Here is an 18,249-nt window from a genome sequence, read left to right as displayed (position 1 = left end):
TTAAGCGTCTGCCTTTGGCTCAGGTCATGATCCCAGTGTCCTGGGGATCGAGCCCCGCATTGGGCTCCCTGCTCAGCGGGAAGCCTGCTTCTCCCTCTCCCACTCCCCCTGCTTGTATTCCCTCTCTCACTGTCTCTATCTCTGTCAATAGCCAAATTAAGTTTAAATTATTAAACAATAAATAAATAAAATCTTTACAAAAAAAAAAAAAGTAGGTTGTCTTGATCTTTTAGATCCATCATCAGGAATTCATCTTGTTTTTCTTGGCTGAAATCACTGAGAGCCCAAAAGATGTAAACAGTGAAAATTAGCTCTTTACTAGGCAACATTAAATGAACATTAAATATACAGATTCTTCTTTCTTTCTTTCTTCTTTCTATATTCTAGCAATCCTGCCCTGCTTTCAACAATGTTAGTAGGAATAAAATAAATTTCTGCACTAACACTTCAACACAAATAGTAGTTATTTGGTTTTAAATGTATCAACACCTTTGCCCAGAACTTCTAAAAACTTAAAGTAAGGAAATAATCATAAATATATAAAATCTATCTATCAGGATGCTCAGTGGACTCAAAAATCAAGAACAATTTTTTTTTAAAGATTTATTTATTTGAGAGTGCACACGCAGGAGAGTGGGGGAGACAGTGCGAAACCTCACACAGACTCGCTGCTGAGCACAAAGCCTGACTCATGGTTCGATCCCAGGACTCTGAGATCATGACCTGAGCCAAAACAAAGAGTCTGCTGCTCAATCAACTGAGCCACCCAGGTGCCCCAGGAACAATTTAAATGCCTATGATAAGGCACTAGCTGAATAAATTATGGTATATCCACAAGAGAATACTATGCTGTCATTAAAAATGCTTTAGAAGATTATTTAACGACGTAAGTAAATGTTCACCTATATTACATGAAAAAACGCAGTGTGCTGCTAACGTTGATACATGTGCAAGGACTTATAGAGAAAAAAGACAGTAAGGATTAACACAAAAATTTTGACATGGCTGTCTATGGACATTAGGTGTATGTTTTCTTTGTTGTTTTTTTTTTTATTTTCCGCATATTTACAATGACTATGGATAGATTCTATAATCATGAGAAGTTATTTAAATACGCATATTAATGAATTTCAGCTTCCAAAGTAGAAATCTTACTTTAAAACTGGCTCAGGGGTGAGCATGGTACAATCAATCTCCAGGATCTGTTCCTCTTGAATAAAGTGCTGCCTCCAGGTCTGAATAATATTGTTCTTCAAAGCACACCCAACTGGCCCAAAATCATACAGACCACTAACACCTATAAAATATGAACAAGGAAAACCTGTGCTTTAGCTTGTCACTCTGAGCAAATTAAAGTGAGGAGATGTAAGAAACTGTCAGACTTCACATAGTCCCTAAAAAGGGATTAAAGTCAACAATTCAAACCCCTCAATTCTGAAAGGGTTACTGTAAGTAACCCCTCACTTCCAGCTAGCTGACCAAAGTAAGCTCTTACTCCATTTACTACTTCAATATTAAGAATTCCAAGCAGGATTAGCAAAAAACTAAAAACAAAAGATGTTCCTCCATATATGAGAAACAATGAAAAACAGGTAACAGTGTCTGCCATAGATCTAACTGGGTGCATCAGCTGGTAACAATGATGAATTTTAGCACCCAATTCTCTAATTTGTTCTTGGATATATAAGCCACTATATTTAATTTTGGGTATACGAGCCACTATATTTAAACCTCAAGTTAAACATTTAGAGATTTGCTTAGCCAAACTTGAATCAGGTTTCAGTGGCAAAGTACTAAAAGTCTAATACTGTTGCAGTGATCTCCACTGACTATGAAAAATACCACTGTACATTTAATCGGTGAATTATATTTGCCTATGTACCTTCACAAAGCATTCAAAAAGATGTAGAGATTTATCTACTTACCTAGGAAGAATGTTTTCTCCTGGCAGTTGTCATAAAGAACAATCTAGGGACCCTGGCTTCTCACTGCCCTTGTGTGAAGGTGCACAATACAGTTGGCCAGTGATACAATGGCCCTCGACTGCTCCAAAGAAGAGTCTATCTGATAGACTTGGACATATTAAGTGCTTCATACCTGGGCCCCTAACTTGGACATATTAAGTGCTTCATACCTGGGCCCCTAACAATTCCCTACATCTCAATGGAAAAAAGCAGTTTTCAAGAAAAAGTAGGGTGGAAAGGAACAAACAGATTTCACACCAATGGCCAATTTTAAACAAACAAAAGCAAAATATTCTGTTTTATGTAACCTGATACAATTAGTTACCAACTGAAAAGCCATGTTTTTGATTTAAGAACAACAGTAAAGCCACCAACAACATAACTGGTCTTTCTGACATTAATCCCCTACCTCCATAAATAGCAAAAGCTTGATCGTAGAAAAACCTCCTCTTCAGGGTATCTTCCATTTTTGCTCTGTCTACAATGTCATCTTTGGGTTGTAATGCTAGCTCCTGTAAGGGATTTTCAAATAGAAAATGTGTGATTAGGGGTGAGAGGAAATATGAATTTATATATGTGAATTTGGTTTATTTCTCAGCAAAATTCAATATACAATTTATCAGGCAAGATTTTGATGCCTTTAAAAATTGGAAAGCTTAGGGTTTTTTCCCTTTTTAGTTACAGAAAAGATGCCTTTAACTTAATTATTTAGGAATACCAAGCTAACTTAGATGCAGATACTGATAAACAACGTCTGAAATTTTAGTGGATCACTGTAGTGAGACAGTGACTTAGAATTCCAAACTATTTCAGTTTGGGGATGGAAGATTCACTATTTGAAAGATTTGGGAGCAGGTATTAGATGGATACACCTTTTCCTTAAAAGTAAAAAGTTTAACACAAAACCATTGATTCCTGGGATGGAAGAATTCATAAAGAACAAGCCAAAAAATAAATAATAAAAAAGAGCAAACACAAAGCCTTCCAGGGAAATTCATGGGGTGTATTAAATCTAGGATTTAGAGGAGGGGTGGGTCAGAAGTCAGGGAGGCTTCACAGAAAAAGGTGACATTTTGAGATGCAGTGTGAAAGAATGAGAAGTCAGCCAGGTAGGGGAAGAGAAGGTATGCTAGATATACAGAGATAAGGCAAATTATACTCCTTCAGAAACTTTTCTAGGTCCTTCCCACCCAAAGAGATTAATAAAGATGATATTTCAATTTTAGGATTCCAAGACTCACCTTTGCTTCCAGAACCCTCTTCCGGGCTTTGAGCTCAGCTACAGCTTTGTCTACATCTACCTGGGGTGCTTTATCTTCTTTCAGTTTTCGAACAAGATCTCCCTAGACAACAAAGAGAGTTGATATTCAGGATTGGTTTCAGAAGTCAAGAAAAATTATGAAATTGTCTTTAAGCATACCTTTTAAGTCCTGTGGAAGAATGAGGCCATTCAAATGTTTATTATACGAAATGTCATTATAAATAACTGAAGGTCTTTGCCCTCAGCATTTATAACCCAGCAAAATATACAACAAGTATACAAATAATTATGTTCTAAGGGTAATTAGTACCACTGTTGTTGTTGCTGTTGTTGTTGTTTTCCCCTTTGGGAAGAGGAGGCAGGTGGAAAAGGAGGAGAGGAAAGAATTGATAGAAACTATGAAAGAATAAGGTTAGTACTGAGAACACAAAGAACCAATATATAAACCACCCTCCCCTTGAATCTTTCTCCTACTTACAAAAACGACTGTCCTAGTTTTCCACCTACTTTGACCATTTCTTCTTAGTCATAACTAACTCATATCCCTTTACCCTTTTCTTAATTAGAATTTTTCCTTAATAATTTCTCTAGAATACCTTGTTCACTTCCAACAACCTACTACCTGTACACTGATTCCCACACTTATGGCAATGTGGTGGAATAAGTAATCTGAAAAAGCAAACAACATTATCTACATGGTCTAGGAAACTTCAAGCTGAGAAATTAAAGTTGTCAAAGTGAGAGAGCCTTTGGGTTCCCAACAGAAGTAACTGCTCCCTAGAGGAGCAGACCATCCACACAGGCTTTTAGGATTTTCACAGATCAAGGTCACCAAAATAATAAGCATTCAACTCAAAATTTAAAAACCCATTGAGGAAACAAGCCACCATAAGCAAGATTCAGAAGAAATCACAACAGAATTAGAGCCTCCAAAGTACTAGAATGATCAAATATACCTTTTAAATGCTTAAGATGTTTAAAAAAAAAAAAAAGAGTCAAAAACATGGGCAAAGAACTAGAGACTATCAAAAACAATCATGAAACCTGACAAATAACCACACAGGTTCAGGTCCAAGAAAGACAACAAAGGAATGGGGGAGGGGCAAAATGGGTGAAGGGGAGTGGGAGATAAAGGCTTCTAGTTCTGGAATGAAGAAGTCACAGTAATAAAAGATATGCATAGTGATTACGGTCAATGGTATTGTAATAGCACTGTATGGTGACAGATGGGAGCTACATTTATGGTGAGCATAGTATAACATATAAACTTGCCAAATCACTATGTTATTCACCTATATAACATTGTGTGTCAACTACACTTCAATATAAATAAATAAAAAAGAAATAAAGGGGAAAAGAACCACATACATCATCTAGAAATGAATCACTGAAATTAAAAACTCACTGGACAGGTTAAATAGCAGATCAAAGAGAATTAGTGACTTAGCGTACAGACCTGAAGAAATGATCCATGCGTAATCCATGGAATGGAACAGGGAGACGAAGATTTAAAAATATAAACAGGGTAATGAGACACAGAAAAAGAGAGCCTGACATTTATCCAACCAGAATTCTCAAAGAAAATAAAGAAAATCTGTAAGAGGTTCTATTTGAAAAGATAATGACTTTAAGTTTTTCTGTAATTGTTCAAAGACATGAATTCTCAGATTTAGGAAGCACCATGAAATCCAAACAACACACAAAACAAAACCTACATCTAGATAAGTCTGTAAAACATGGTACTTATGAGAGATTAGAGACTGGGTTTTAATTGCTCATCAGCTAATCGTGAAACCTTAAATAAGCTGACACCTCTTTGAGCTTGTTCCCTCAACTACAATCAGGATGACAATACCTCACTGACGTGCTATAAAGGGTAAATGAAATAATTTAAATAGAATATTTTCAATAGTACCTAACAAACAGTAGACACATTAAAAAAAATAGTTAACATGCTAAAAAAAGCACCCCAACTTGATTGTGGCTGAGTTATTTTTCAAACACTTCAAACCCAAGTTGTTCATAACTGAATTATTTTTCTCTGCCCTAAACTTATTCCTTCTCCTATCTATTGCTTTCCATGTGTTAACAACAAAAAAATCTACCCAAACAAGAAACATCAAGCTATCCTTCTTTACCGCCAATATCTGTCAATTTCAAATTTCAATCTACTCTCTCCCTTTCACACCCCATAGACTAGACTACTAAAAGAGATTACCAATTTGGTTGTCATCCAAAGGTGTCTACACTGTGTTTTGCTCACCCCAAACTATCCCAATGCATGTCATTCCTCTCTGACCTTCGTATATCTTTTCATGAGCACACAGCATTCGGTGACTGTTCCTATTCTCATGCTTTCAATAATATTTATCCTCGGGGCACCTGGATGGCTCAGTCAGTTAAGCATCTGACTCTTGATTTCAGCTCAGGTCACGATCTCAGGCTCATGAGATAGAGCCCCATGTCGGGCTGTCCACAGAGCATGGAGCCTGCTTAAGTTTCTCTCCCTCTGCCTCCACCCCTCCCCAAATGCAAACGTGGGTGCATTCTCTTTTTCTCTCTCTCTAAAAAAAAAAATAATGATAATAATGTTTATCCTTTTATCCAAAAGCACTTCCCTTCACTTAATGAAATTCATTTCCTGAATATCCCAACCTTACAATAGCTTCCCTTAAAGCTATTTTAACTAAAGGCTGAGTTTTCTCCCATAGCCCTTGATCCTCAGAGGCTAGGAATGGAACAGATGTCCTCCTTATTCCTCTCTACACCTACAAACTCATTCCTCTTTGCTCCTTCTAAAACCTAAGCTCCTTCGAAAGGCCTGTCATTATTACCCTTTCCCCTTGTTGCTGATATTTTCTAAGCTCCCACTCACTTCCCCTCACTCAGTAACAGTTTTCCTCTCCGCAATCCACTCTACTCTACAATGTCCTGGTCAGGAGGTGAGAAAAATGTTTTTAATTACCTAACCTAGAACCTAACTCTGCTTAAATGTAATCAGAAGTGGGGCACCTGGGTTGCTGAGTCAGTTAAGCCTTTGCCTTCAGCTCAGGCCATGATCCTGGGGTCCTGGGATTGAGCCCCACATCAGGATTCCTGCTTGGTGGAGAACCTGCTTCTCCCTCTCCCTGCTGCTCTGCCTACTTATGCTCTCTCTCAGTCAAATAAATAAATAATCTTAAAAAAAAAAAAGGTAATCAGAAGTAATCTCCCAGTTTTAACATACACTGCATTTTCAAGGAATGCACCCAAGAACATGTAATTTAAAGGAAGACTATATACTACTTTGTTCACAGTTTTACAGAAAGTTGTTATTATCTGAAGCAAAAGGGTGCCTGGGTGGCTCGGCTGATTGGGCAACTGCCTTTGGCTCAGGTCATGATCCTGGAGTCCCAGGACTGAGTTCCACATAGGGCTCTCTGCTCAGCAGGAGTCTGCTTCTCCCTCTGACTTGCGCTCCCGTCTTGTGCTCTCTCATTCTCTCTCTCTCAAATAAATAAATAAAACCTTTAAAAACAAAAACAAAAAATAACATGTGACCAATATCAATATTGTTTGGCATCTAAGCAACCAACAGGATATACCTTTATCAATGCGCATCCATCACCGCTACAGTAACTCTCAATCTATGTATTGGTAGACGCATCTGCTTACTTCTGTATAACTTCCAGTGGATTCATAACCAAGAATTTACATATTCAAATATACATCGTTTTATTATAAATTGCTTCATTATAAATTACTATAAGGTAATGTATTACATAATACAAAACATTATATGTACACACATTTTCCTTTAATTAGATTTTCTAGATTATTTTGTATGAATTTCATTATTGGATAGTAATGGGGAATTCCAAGATATCTGCTGTAAAAGGGGACACTGGGTCTGAAAGTTCAGAGCCATTGAATTAGTTATTCTTTTTATTCTCTTATCATATGCAAGTAAGTCTGGTCTGTTATTACATTAGCAGTTTTCATTCTATTATCCTGACCTCTCTAGCTAAAGCCACATCCTCAGTCATCTTCAAATGTTATTTTGGCTTCTTCATTACACTTACAATAACTGAAGTCACCCAATCAATGCAGTGGCTTATTTATTTACATGCATTTTATTTGTCCCTGTGAGAATAAAGTAGGCTCTTTTAGGATGAGAATTCTGGCATGTCCTGGTCCTTAAATACTTGATTGATATCACAACCTAAACCTAGCAAAGTACAGAGCACTTAGTATACAGTAAATAACTACTGACTTTTTCTTTTCTCAGTCTTTCTTTTCCTTTCATCTACCTATCAGAACACCTATCTTATAATGTTCACCAACAGTGCTTTTTGATGAGGATAAGAACTCTGTGAGAGCCTCTGTTCTGAAAAGACCGTTGGCAAAATGGTAGTTCTTTTTGAATGTCTGAAAGAAGTAAGTAGTTCTTTTGAATATCTAACCACTCTATGTCAGGGGTTAGCACTCCCACCTACTTCATCTACCTTTTCTTTTGAAGCTTCTCAGAGAACATTAGCAAGCAAGGCCACAAGTAAAGTCAGGAAGAATTTAAAGTAAATTCCCCTGAAACACTTTTTTTTTTTTTTGCTTTTCAGGTTCAGGCACAGAACACCTACATCAAGGAAAATGCAGCTATTAAAAGGAAATAGTGTGGGGCAACTGGGCAGCTCAGGCCATTAAGCATAAGCAAGCATCTGCCTTTGGCTCAGGTCATGGTGCTGGGGTCCTGGGATCCAACCCCCCCCCCACTCAGCAGGGGGCCTGCTTCTCCCTCTCCCTCTGCCTGCTGCTCCCCTACTTGTGCCCTCTCTCTCTCTGTCAGATAAATAAATAAGATCTTCATAAATAAATAAATACATAAATAAACAAATAGAAACTGTGAGAATAAGGATTCCTACACTGAGTTAATCATCTGTAAAATGCAGTGAAGAAAGGAAATAATGTTTATTCCAAGTAACAGAATAATTAAACCATGATTAATAATGATCCAATCCTAAAAACAAATGAGTTGGAGGTGATCTAAACATGGAATGAAAGTACCTAAAAAGTTCTAATATCTAATTACTTTTCTTCCTTCTTTGTTCACTGCTCAACTATACTGGGTTGAGCTTGCATGCATAAGTGTGGGTACTGAAAAAAAGTGTTGTGAAATATCATCACTATCTCTAAATTATCCTTAAGAAGCTTAGTTTCTGGATAAATTCTTACTATAAAGACATATATTAGAACTAAGAGCCTGTGATTATAAAGTAGAGCAGCTATTAGATGAGAAATCATTCCAAGGGATCTTCTTCATGGATCCTTCATATGTATCATGGTGCATATTCAGCCAGCCAAGAAAAACCAACAAGAAGACATTTCCTCACCTAGCTTTACACATATGTAGGTAGAAGAATCCTGTTAAGATTGAACTCATCTTGGGGCATCTGGGTGGCTCAGTGGATTAAGCCTCTGCCTTTGGCTCAGGTCATGATCTCAGGGTCTTGGGATTGAGCCCCACATAGGGCTCTCTGCTCAGCAGGGAGCCTGCTTCCCCCTCTCTCTCTGCCTGCCTCTCTGCCTACTTGTGATCTCTGTCTGTTAAATAAATAAATAAAATCTTAAAAAAAAAAAAGATTGAATTCATCTCAGATTCCCAAATATTTTATAATTACTGACAAAAATTTCACAAACTTTTCATTGCCCTTTATGAACTAAGCAAGAGCTTTAAAGGATACTCTTAGTCCAGAAAATCAAAGCAGAGAAAAATTCAGGGCTCTTCACGGCAAGTCTTCTTACTATTACCAAGATATGAGTTTCATCTGTGTCTTCCCAATTAGAGCAAAAGAAAATTTGAAACACAAGTAATATTATTCATACATCATACATTCATACATTCATACACCTACCATTAGCATTCCAGATGGTAAATCATTATTAAAAAATTCCAAGAAACCACTAAAAAGGGTTTTTTTGGCACCCCATCTCACCAAATTCAGAAGACCTCAATCCTCTCCTAAAGGTGCAAAATGTTTTCAAACCGGCAATCACAAGAAAATGTGAGCTCTATGCCAGCAATGGTTTGGTAAAACTAGAACCCCCAGTAAGGGGTTCAATCATCTCAGAACACTATCTAACACTTTAGCAGGAGTTTACTACACACGCTGTGGGCACCCTTCTCAGCACTTCACAGGAACTATCTCATTTTAATGTTTATGACTCCATTCCCATATACAGATGAAGTCTGGCTACAGAGAGGTTAAATAACTTGCTAAACATCACCAGCTAGTAAACAGTGGAGTCAGATCCAAACTCTGGAAATACAACTACAGAGTCTACAATTTTTTTTAAGAAAAATATTTATTTATTTGAGAGAGAGGAATAGAGAGCTGGGAGGAGGGGAGGGGCAGAGAGAGAGGGAGGGAAAGAATCTCAAGCAGACTCCCCACTGAGCATGGAGCCTGGCTCCAACCTGAGATCATGACCTGACCTGACATCAATAGTCAGACGCTTAACTGACTGAGCCATCCCGGGGCCCTAGAGCCTACACTTTTATTACTAGACACATCAACACAAAAATATGCAAGGGTATAAAGAAAGCCCATTTAGCAACTGCTGCAAAACCTCTCCTATCTTGACAATTACTAAATTTTACTACAGGTTTAAAAAAAAAAAAAAGTCCTTCTTGGTTATTTTTTTCCATACAACTTTGTTAGAGCATCAAGCTACATCCACCAAAATCATTTCAGAGTGACCTCTTAATTCCAAGCAATGACACTGAACACATATAATCAGATCTCTACACCAGTTCCTCCCTAAACCTCCACATCAGGTGAAAGTCATCTCAACAGATCCTGTCTGCACTGACACCTTGAGATATATATTCCTTCAGCTACAGAATCTCACCTTGTGTTTAGACAAAGCTGTGGGGAGGGGAAGCATTCTTGACAGGAGAGTGTGATCAACACAATTAAATGCTGAAAATAGGTAAAATCCTTTAGGGTACCATGAAAGGACAATAGTAGAGGCCAAGGGCAGAGAGCAGTGGATAAAGGAATGAATGAGAAATATGAAAGTGGAGACAATGACAGGATAGGAGAAAACACTGAGCTATAAAGGGAAAAACAGGCTGGGGAAATGGAAGCTTTTGGGGTACATTCCAGGTAAATGCCCAAATATGTCTTCATATAAATCAGATACTTCCATTGCACTAAAACATCAGTTCTACAACTTCTTGGTCTTAGCACTTCTTTACACTGTTAAAAATTACTAAGGACCCCAAAAAGTTTTTTGTTATTGTAGGTTAGTTCTACCAATTTTTACCATAGTAGAAATTAAAATGCAAACTTAAAAATATTAATTCATTTAAGTAACAATAAAAGCTCAATATGTGCCAACATGCATAAAAATAACATTTCTGTGAAAATAGTTGTATTTTCCAAAACAAAAAGTAGTGAGAATAAGTTTTATAATTTTGCAAATCCCTTTATTTCTAGCTCAATAAAAGATAGCTAGATTTGCATATCTGCCTCTCTTGCAATATAGCATTTTAATGGTGAAGTATACAAAGAATATCATAAGTTAGAAAAGGGAGAAATTTAAAAGCTTTTCAAATAATTGTAAATATTATTCTTTTAGACTATACCAAAATTCTGACAAGTGATAGTTTCTTAAACGTTATTTCATAAAGGTTACTAGCAATGTGGAATTGGAAACTATGCCAATGAACTTTTTATACCTTGTTACATTAAATTCATTAATGTATCTTAGACTCTGAATAAATCTTTTACCAATATTTGATTCCATAACATCATACACTATCATTTGAAAAATATTAGTTAACTGTGTTATGTAGATCTTCTACATACACTTATTACACTGTATCCAAAAAAAGTACATTTGTTAATATCACCAGTCATTCCCACCAGAAAAATGGGTAAGTACTGTGAGGCTGCCAAGTTCATGCAGCAGATAAGGTTTCCAAAACTCTAAAATTAACCAAAAACCTGATTCTATTATTTGCTACAGATACTATCAGTTGTTTTCCTGAAATGACAGGCATACTTCACGCATTTTTCAGAAAACGAATGTCCAGTACCCAAAACTGAATTTTACAAATAGTGTTCCATGAAACTAAGCTGATAGTTCAGCTTGCAACTCAAACAATCATAGAAGTGTTTTTTCCTGAGACAGTCATATTTCCATATGCTTTATGCATATTTCCCATTCTGTCACATAGAACATTAAAAAGGTGTACAAAGGTCTAGATTTAATAAAATTAATCATTTTTGTTGCTCCATCAAGGATACTCTAAAGCAAAACTTTTTTTTTTTTTTTTTTTTAACTGCTAGGATATGACAGTATGATTTCGGTGTCCTCATATGTTTAGTTCTAAGGGCACACGGCTTTATCCACCACTACTTTCACATCTTCCGTGCAAATAACATAGTAAAAAACGAAAATAACGGGCACCTGGGTGGCTCAGTGGGTTAAAGCCTCTGCCTTCGGCTCAGGTCATGATCCCAGGGTCCTGGGATCGAGCCCCACATCGGGCTCTCTGCTTTCTCTTCTCTCTCTCTGCCTGCCTCTCTGCCTACTTGTGATCTCTATCTGTCAAGTAACTGAATAAAATCTTAAAAAAAAAAAAAAAACGAAAATAACATCTCAATCTCACTATGAAAATGGCTTTGACTTTGAGGACCTCCAAGAGTTTGAAGACCAGAGAACCACTGCCCTACAGCAATTGTTCCCAAAGAAGACACTCCAAGACAGGTTTTTCCAACACATGGTAAAAGAAGAAAAAAAAAAAAAAAGACAATATATTAGATCTTTTTTTAAACCTAGACCTACAAATATTGAATAAAAAATGAATATTTTAAATTTAAATTTTTTAATTAAAAATAAAATTATAAAAAATAATAAAAGCTAACATAAAAGACTGCTCTTAAAAAAATAAGTCGGGGCACTTGGCTGGCTCAGTTGGTACAGCATGCAACTCCTGATCTCAGGGTTGTACATTCAAGTCCCACCTACGGTGTAGAGATTACTTAAAAATAAAATCTTGGGGCACCTTGGTGGCTCAGTCAGCTAAGCATTTGCCTTCAGCTCAGGTTGTGATCCTAGGGTCCTGGGAAATCTTTACTCAGCAGGGAGCCTGCTTCTCCCTCTCAGCCTGCAGTTCCCCCAGCTTACTCTTTCTGTCAAATGAGGGATAAATAAATAAATAAATAAAATCTTATTTAAAAAAAAAAAACTGCTCTTTCTTTTGAGCTATAATCTCCTTTCTTTTATAAAATAAAAGGGGACAGTAGATGGTAGTCTGAGGATTATACTAGGTTTCTAATTACTCTTATTTAGCAAAATGAAAGCAGGTGACACTGTGCTCACTCCCAGCATTTTTTTTAATGACATTTTATTTTATTTTTTAAAAATTTTATTTATTTATTTTAGAGTGAGAATGAGAGCACAAGCAGAAAGGCACAGATGGACAGGAAGAGAATCTCAAGCAGACTCCTCACTGAGCATGAGCCCAATACAAGGCTTGATTCCACGATCCTGAGATCATGACGCCAAGCAGAAAGAGTCAGATGCTTAACCAACTGAGCCACCCAGGTGCCCCAATTCCCAACTTTAAAAAAAAAAAAACTCCATTTCCGTAGGGTGCAACTGAGGGTCCCGATTTTGAGCCCTAAGGTGGGGGTGGAGACTGCTTATAAATACATACATGCATACATACATACATAACATACCTCAAGTGCCCCAGGGTACCCTTGATCAAACAACTACTGTGTTTTCTAGATGCTCCGAGGCCCTCCCAAAGTTCCATAACTAGTTTTTCAGGAAATAACTAAGAATATGCCATGGGAAAATACATTTCAGTCAATCAATGAGCCAAACCTTTAAAAGCAACAGCATCGGAGCACCTGGGTGGCTCAGTGGGTTAAAGCCTCTGCCTTGGGCTCAGGTCATGATCCCAGGGTCATGGGATCGAGCCCCACATTGGGCTCTCTGCTCATCGGGGAGCCTGCTTCCCATCTCTCTCTCTCTCTCTCTCTGCCTGCCTGCCTCTCTGCCTATTTGTGATCTCTGTCTGTCAAATAAATAAATAAAATCTTTTTAAAAAGTTAAAAAAAAAAATAAAAGCAACAGCATCCACGTAGTCAAGTGATTTAGAAATTTATATATAACACATGCCACTAACAAGACCAGTTGTTAAGTGGTCTTAAAAATCCCACTCCAAGAATGTCTTCAATTTCACAAACTTCACAATGGAAATATGTCAAATGGATAGATGTGACGAAGTGTCTTATTTCCTCACAAGCCAAAAAAAAAAAAAAAAAAAATAGCTTTAATTAGATGATCTTTAAATTCCCTTCCAGCTGACCCTGGACTCTGTGTGATTAAAAATTCCAGGTAGCTAAATGATACATGTGTGGTCCCAGAGAAATAGAAAAAGAACTCGAACTAACTTACATCTTTAGAAAAAAAAATCTTAAAAGTACCAAAAACAAAACAAAACAAAACACTCGAGCCAACATAAACAATACACTAAATAGTAATCACATCAGGAGGCTGTTTCAGGATCAAACTTTACTTCAGTTAACTAGTTCCACAGTCTTACTACACATGGATAATTTGCACTGCAGTTTCAGGCTAACGTGGCAGAGGGAGGGGTTTGTGTGTGTTTTTCCAAATTAGATGTATTCTCCTTCAAGTAAAGGATTTGGGGGGAAAAAATCGAGAGTTAACAGAAAGGACAAAGGAACCACACCTAATTTTATTTGGGTTGAGTGGGTAGAGGGAGACAGAGAATACTACCAATAATACCAATAATAAATGGGAAAAAATTAAGCCTACAGTGAAATTTCAAAACGAAACACTACTGAATCAGGCTCAAACTGGAGGAAGTGGACATTACAAAGTGGCAGAATTTGGTTAATTTTTGGCAACTCTGCCCCAGTGATTTATTTCCGAGGCAGGGTTCCACCCTCCGTAGCTAAGGCAAGTTATTGCATCAGGCACCGGTGCGGAAGAAACCCATTTGGTCTTTACTACTAGGTCACAGACACCCAGGTCCTATTCCAAGCTTTTGGCTTTGCCTGACTGGATGTGAGAATCCACTTGAGCGAATCTTTTCCCTTGTCCTCTCTAAATCCTAATATTCATACAGTGCCCTAAGAAAAGGGAGGCCTGAATTAAATCACCAAGCCCTCCAGCCCATGAAACTTCCCTCCCTACCTCAAAATCAAATTTCAAAATGTTCCACACAGAGATGGCTGACTTCACCCAGTAACTCAGCAACATTTAGCTCACTCACTCCAAACAGTCTTTTGGGAACCCAGAGAAGATGACAGGAGCGAGCCAAGGACGATGAGCGAAGGACAATGAACTCACACCATGATTAGAAAAAGTTCAACACCTCGTCACATCCACGTTTCAACTTTTATTCTCTGAGCCATCATTTGGCTAACGAAGCACTGAATGAAAGAAGGTGTCAAGGAGGAAACACTATGCAAAGCATCCTGAAGACTTTAAAAAAGAGGCCAGCCCTAGTAAGACAGAACGGACAGCTTCGCCTCCGGCCGGGGAAGAATTAGGAACCTGGCCACCCGCGAGGGGGCACAAAGAACACCGCAGAGACTGGAAAACTGGACTTGAGGATTACTGAGCTGCGCCAGGAGTAACCAAAGGTCACCACCCATCGCAGCCCCATCGGAGAGGGGAGAGGCGCAGACATTAACAAGGACTGGGAAAGAGCAGAGCAGAACGCGAGAGGGAGGACGCAGGATGTCGGAGGGGATCCGAGGGAGTCACCCAAGGAGAGTCTAGGGCGCGGGTCCACGGCGAGGAAGGTGGCCAACGCACGCGGGGACCGGAGTCCAAAGTGGGGGAGGAGAGAAAGACACCAGGAAACCAAGGGCTTCCAGCGGATGAAGGAGAGAGTGGGGTAACCGGCGCGGGGGACGGGTGGCCGAGAAGGAGAGAGGATGACAGAGAGCAGACCAGGGAGAGGAGAGCCCGGGGCCCCGGGGAGGCGCAGGATGCCAGTACCTGCTGGCGCACGGCAAGCCTGAGAGGGGCTAGCACCTCCTCAGCCCCGGCGCCGTCCATGCTGCTCCGGGAGGCGGCGGCAGGGAATGAGGTCGGGACGTGGGCGCGCGCGCTGCGAGGTCGGCAGGGCGGGAGCGGAGGCCGGGCCGGGAGCCGGGAAGGCAGAGACAGCAGCAGCGCGGCGCGGGCGGCTCTAAGCAGCGCCGAGCGCAGAGGGGGCATGAGCCGGCGGGCCTGGGCGGTCCGGAGCGGGCGGCGGCGGAAGCGGCGCGCGCGGCCCGGCCGGGAGCATGATGAAATCGCCGCGTAAACGCTGCGGCGCGCGCGCAGCCGCACATTCCCCACCCCGCGACGCGGCCACCGGCAGATTCGACACAGAACGCGCGCTCCTTCAGAGACTCCAGAGGGCTCGCCCCACCTTGGGCGCTTGGGAGGGCTGCGGGATCTCAGGTAACACCCCGCCGACAGACTTGCACAAAGATAAGCCAGGCCAGCCCAGTAGGGTGCACATTCCGGCACGCAGCCCCGTTCCGAGACCTGCAGACTGAGACGCACGAGGACCTTCAAAGCGTAGGCTCTGGGCACTGACACTCGGGCTCACCCACGGAAATGCACGCTTCTTTTGTGCTCGTGCGCTCCTGGGGCTTTAAAGGCCCATATCACAGCAACTCAGGGACGTAGACTCAATGTTGCTCAAGCTCTCGTGCTCCTCGTATGAAGAAACAAAAGAATTTATTGATTTGCACATCATATCACACCCATGCTTTACCCACTTCAAGAAAATAGTTGGAGAAAGGCGGAGGAGAGGTGAGGGGTTCTTCGAAGAAGGTCAGTTCTGAGCAGCCTTTGTAGGGCGAGCAGGATTTGAACCAGCAGAGATGAGGAAAGGCAAGAGGCAAAGAGGGGAGGAAAGACTAGGAAACAAGATAATGGGGGGGAGTGGAACTGAGAATCCAGGCGCCTGCGATTCCCTCCCAATGGCTTTGCCTCAGCAGACCTGCTCTCTTGTGCTTGGGGCCCCAGCTGACGACCTTCCGGAGATGGGCTTCCTCCCTCCTGCCCCAAAGGTGGGTCGGCAGGCAAAGCTGGATTCCCTTTCCAGAGAGAGAGTAGAAAAATAAAGTGTTGGTTATAGACATAGCATGGCGCACATCCACCAGAATGTCTAAAATGAAAGTGATGGAAAATGCCAAGTGAAGCTCTGGGGACTGTCCCACACTGCTGAGTAGAGAGTCAACGGGTACAGCCGCTTTAAAAGAACTGTTTGATGGCATCTGTTGGAGCCAACCATACACACCTTCCCTGTGACCCCCCCAGGAGCTTACAGGCTCACCAGAATGAAGTTGTCTTTCTCAGTACTATGGAAGTCCATATTCTTCCTGTTCCAAATTGTGGTTCTGGAGAAGTACTGACAGTTGAGCATAAGCAGGGCAGCTGCAGAAGAACCTTCCCCAGTATTAAACCATTTGTGTTTTTTAGAACTTTTATTTCAAGATTTGACATTAATCACAATTTTTATTTGGCTTCATTTTAATGCCTAATTTTGATTTTAATATTTTGAAGATAAAAACAATTTTAACTTTTACATATACTCTTATTTACAGTGTTATTAAAACATTCAAATTCTGTATATTTTAAATAAAATTCTATATATTTTTTTAATTCTTTAGATCAATAATGTCTCATTGATGTTCACGTGAGGACAGTCCCAGCTGTTGTCTCCAAATCTGTTTTCCCCCCTCTGCTTCCTCTGTGATTATTTCTAAAAGGCAAAGCTGTGCATCTTGCTTCTTTGCTCAGGATTTCAGTACTTCAACACTTCAATAGGTCCACATGGCCCTTAGCAGAATTTCCTAAGTGGTTTCCCGTGGGAAACTACATCTATAAGACAATAATAATAGATTATATTCGTTGAGGGCATACTATGTACAAGTTAGCATTCTAAAATATGAGTAAGATCATGGATTTGTCTCTCTCTGACTGACTTATTTTACTTACCATTATGCTCTCTAGCTCCATCCATGTTGTTGCAAATAGCAAGATTTCATTTTTTTTTACAGCTGAATAATATTCCATTGTATATATAACCTCCACATCTTCTTTATTCATTCATCTATTGATGGATCCTTGGGCTGCTTCCATAATTTGGCTATTGTAAATAATGCTGCAATAAACATAGGGGTGGGGAACCTGGGTGGCTTAGTCAGTTAAGCACCCTGGACTCAGATCATGATCCCAATTCCACATTAGGCTCCCTGCTCAGCAGGGATCCTGCTTCTCCTTCTGCCTCTGCCCCTCCTCCCTCCTCTCTCTCTCAAATAAATAAATCTTAAAAAAATAAACATGGGGGTACACGTATCCCTTTGTAGTAGTGTTTTTGTATTTGGGGGATAAATACCCAATAGTGTGATTACTGGATGCTACAGTAGTTCTATTTTTAATTTTGTGAGGAAACTCCATACTGTTTTCTACAGTGGCTACACCACTTTGCATTCCCACCAATGTGCAAGAGTGTTCCTTTTTCTCCACAACCTCACCAATACTTGTTGTTTCCTATATTTTTTTATTTTAGCCATTCTGTCAGGTGTGAGGTGAACATTGTGGTTTTGATTGACATTTCTCTGATGATGAGTGACGTTGAGCATCTTTCCATGTGTCTGTTGGCCATCTGTATGTCTTCTTTGGAGAAATACCTATTCATATCTTCTGCCCATTTTTTAATTGGATTATCTGGGTTTTGGATATTGAGTTGTATCAGTTCTTTATTTTTTTTTTAGTATTTTATTTATTTTTTTGATAGAGACAGTGAAACAGCGAGAGAGAGGGAACACGAGCAGGGAGAGTGGGAGAGGGAGAAGCAGGCCTCCTGCTGAGCAGGGAGCCCGATGTGGGACTCTGTCCCAGGACCCTGGGATCATGACCTGAGCCGAAGGCAGATGCTTAACGACTGAGCACCCAGGCGCCTGTATCAGTTCTTTATATATTTTGGATACT

At 39.8% G+C, this 18,249-nt stretch overlaps 1 protein-coding gene across 1 annotated transcript in view; it reads right to left on the bottom strand.

Annotated features, from left to right (window-relative positions):
• LOC111147251 (glycyl-tRNA synthetase) overlaps positions 1–15,501 on the bottom strand; it is a 45,010-nt gene extending 29,509 nt beyond the window's left edge. Inside the window, exons 1-4 of the mRNA XM_022503173.1 lie at positions 15,256–15,501; positions 3,206–3,307; positions 2,374–2,476; positions 1,156–1,297 (exon numbers count right to left, since the gene is read on the bottom strand). Coding sequence (XP_022358881.1) covers positions 1,156–1,297; positions 2,374–2,476; positions 3,206–3,307; positions 15,256–15,477 — 569 coding nt within the window. The 5' untranslated portion in view covers positions 15,478–15,501. The remainder of the gene's footprint in view (positions 1–1,155; positions 1,298–2,373; positions 2,477–3,205; positions 3,308–15,255) is intronic.
• Positions 15,502–18,249: the final 2,748 nt, after the last annotated feature.

The sequence above is a fragment of the Enhydra lutris genome, unplaced genomic scaffold (assembly GCF_002288905.1).
Source record: "Enhydra lutris kenyoni isolate GAN:26980312 unplaced genomic scaffold, ASM228890v2 scaffoldscaffold16, whole genome shotgun sequence".
NCBI lineage: Eukaryota > Metazoa > Chordata > Mammalia > Carnivora > Mustelidae > Enhydra > Enhydra lutris.
The sequence above is the reverse complement of the archived record's forward strand: the minus strand, read 5'-3'. Positions and strand labels throughout refer to the sequence as shown.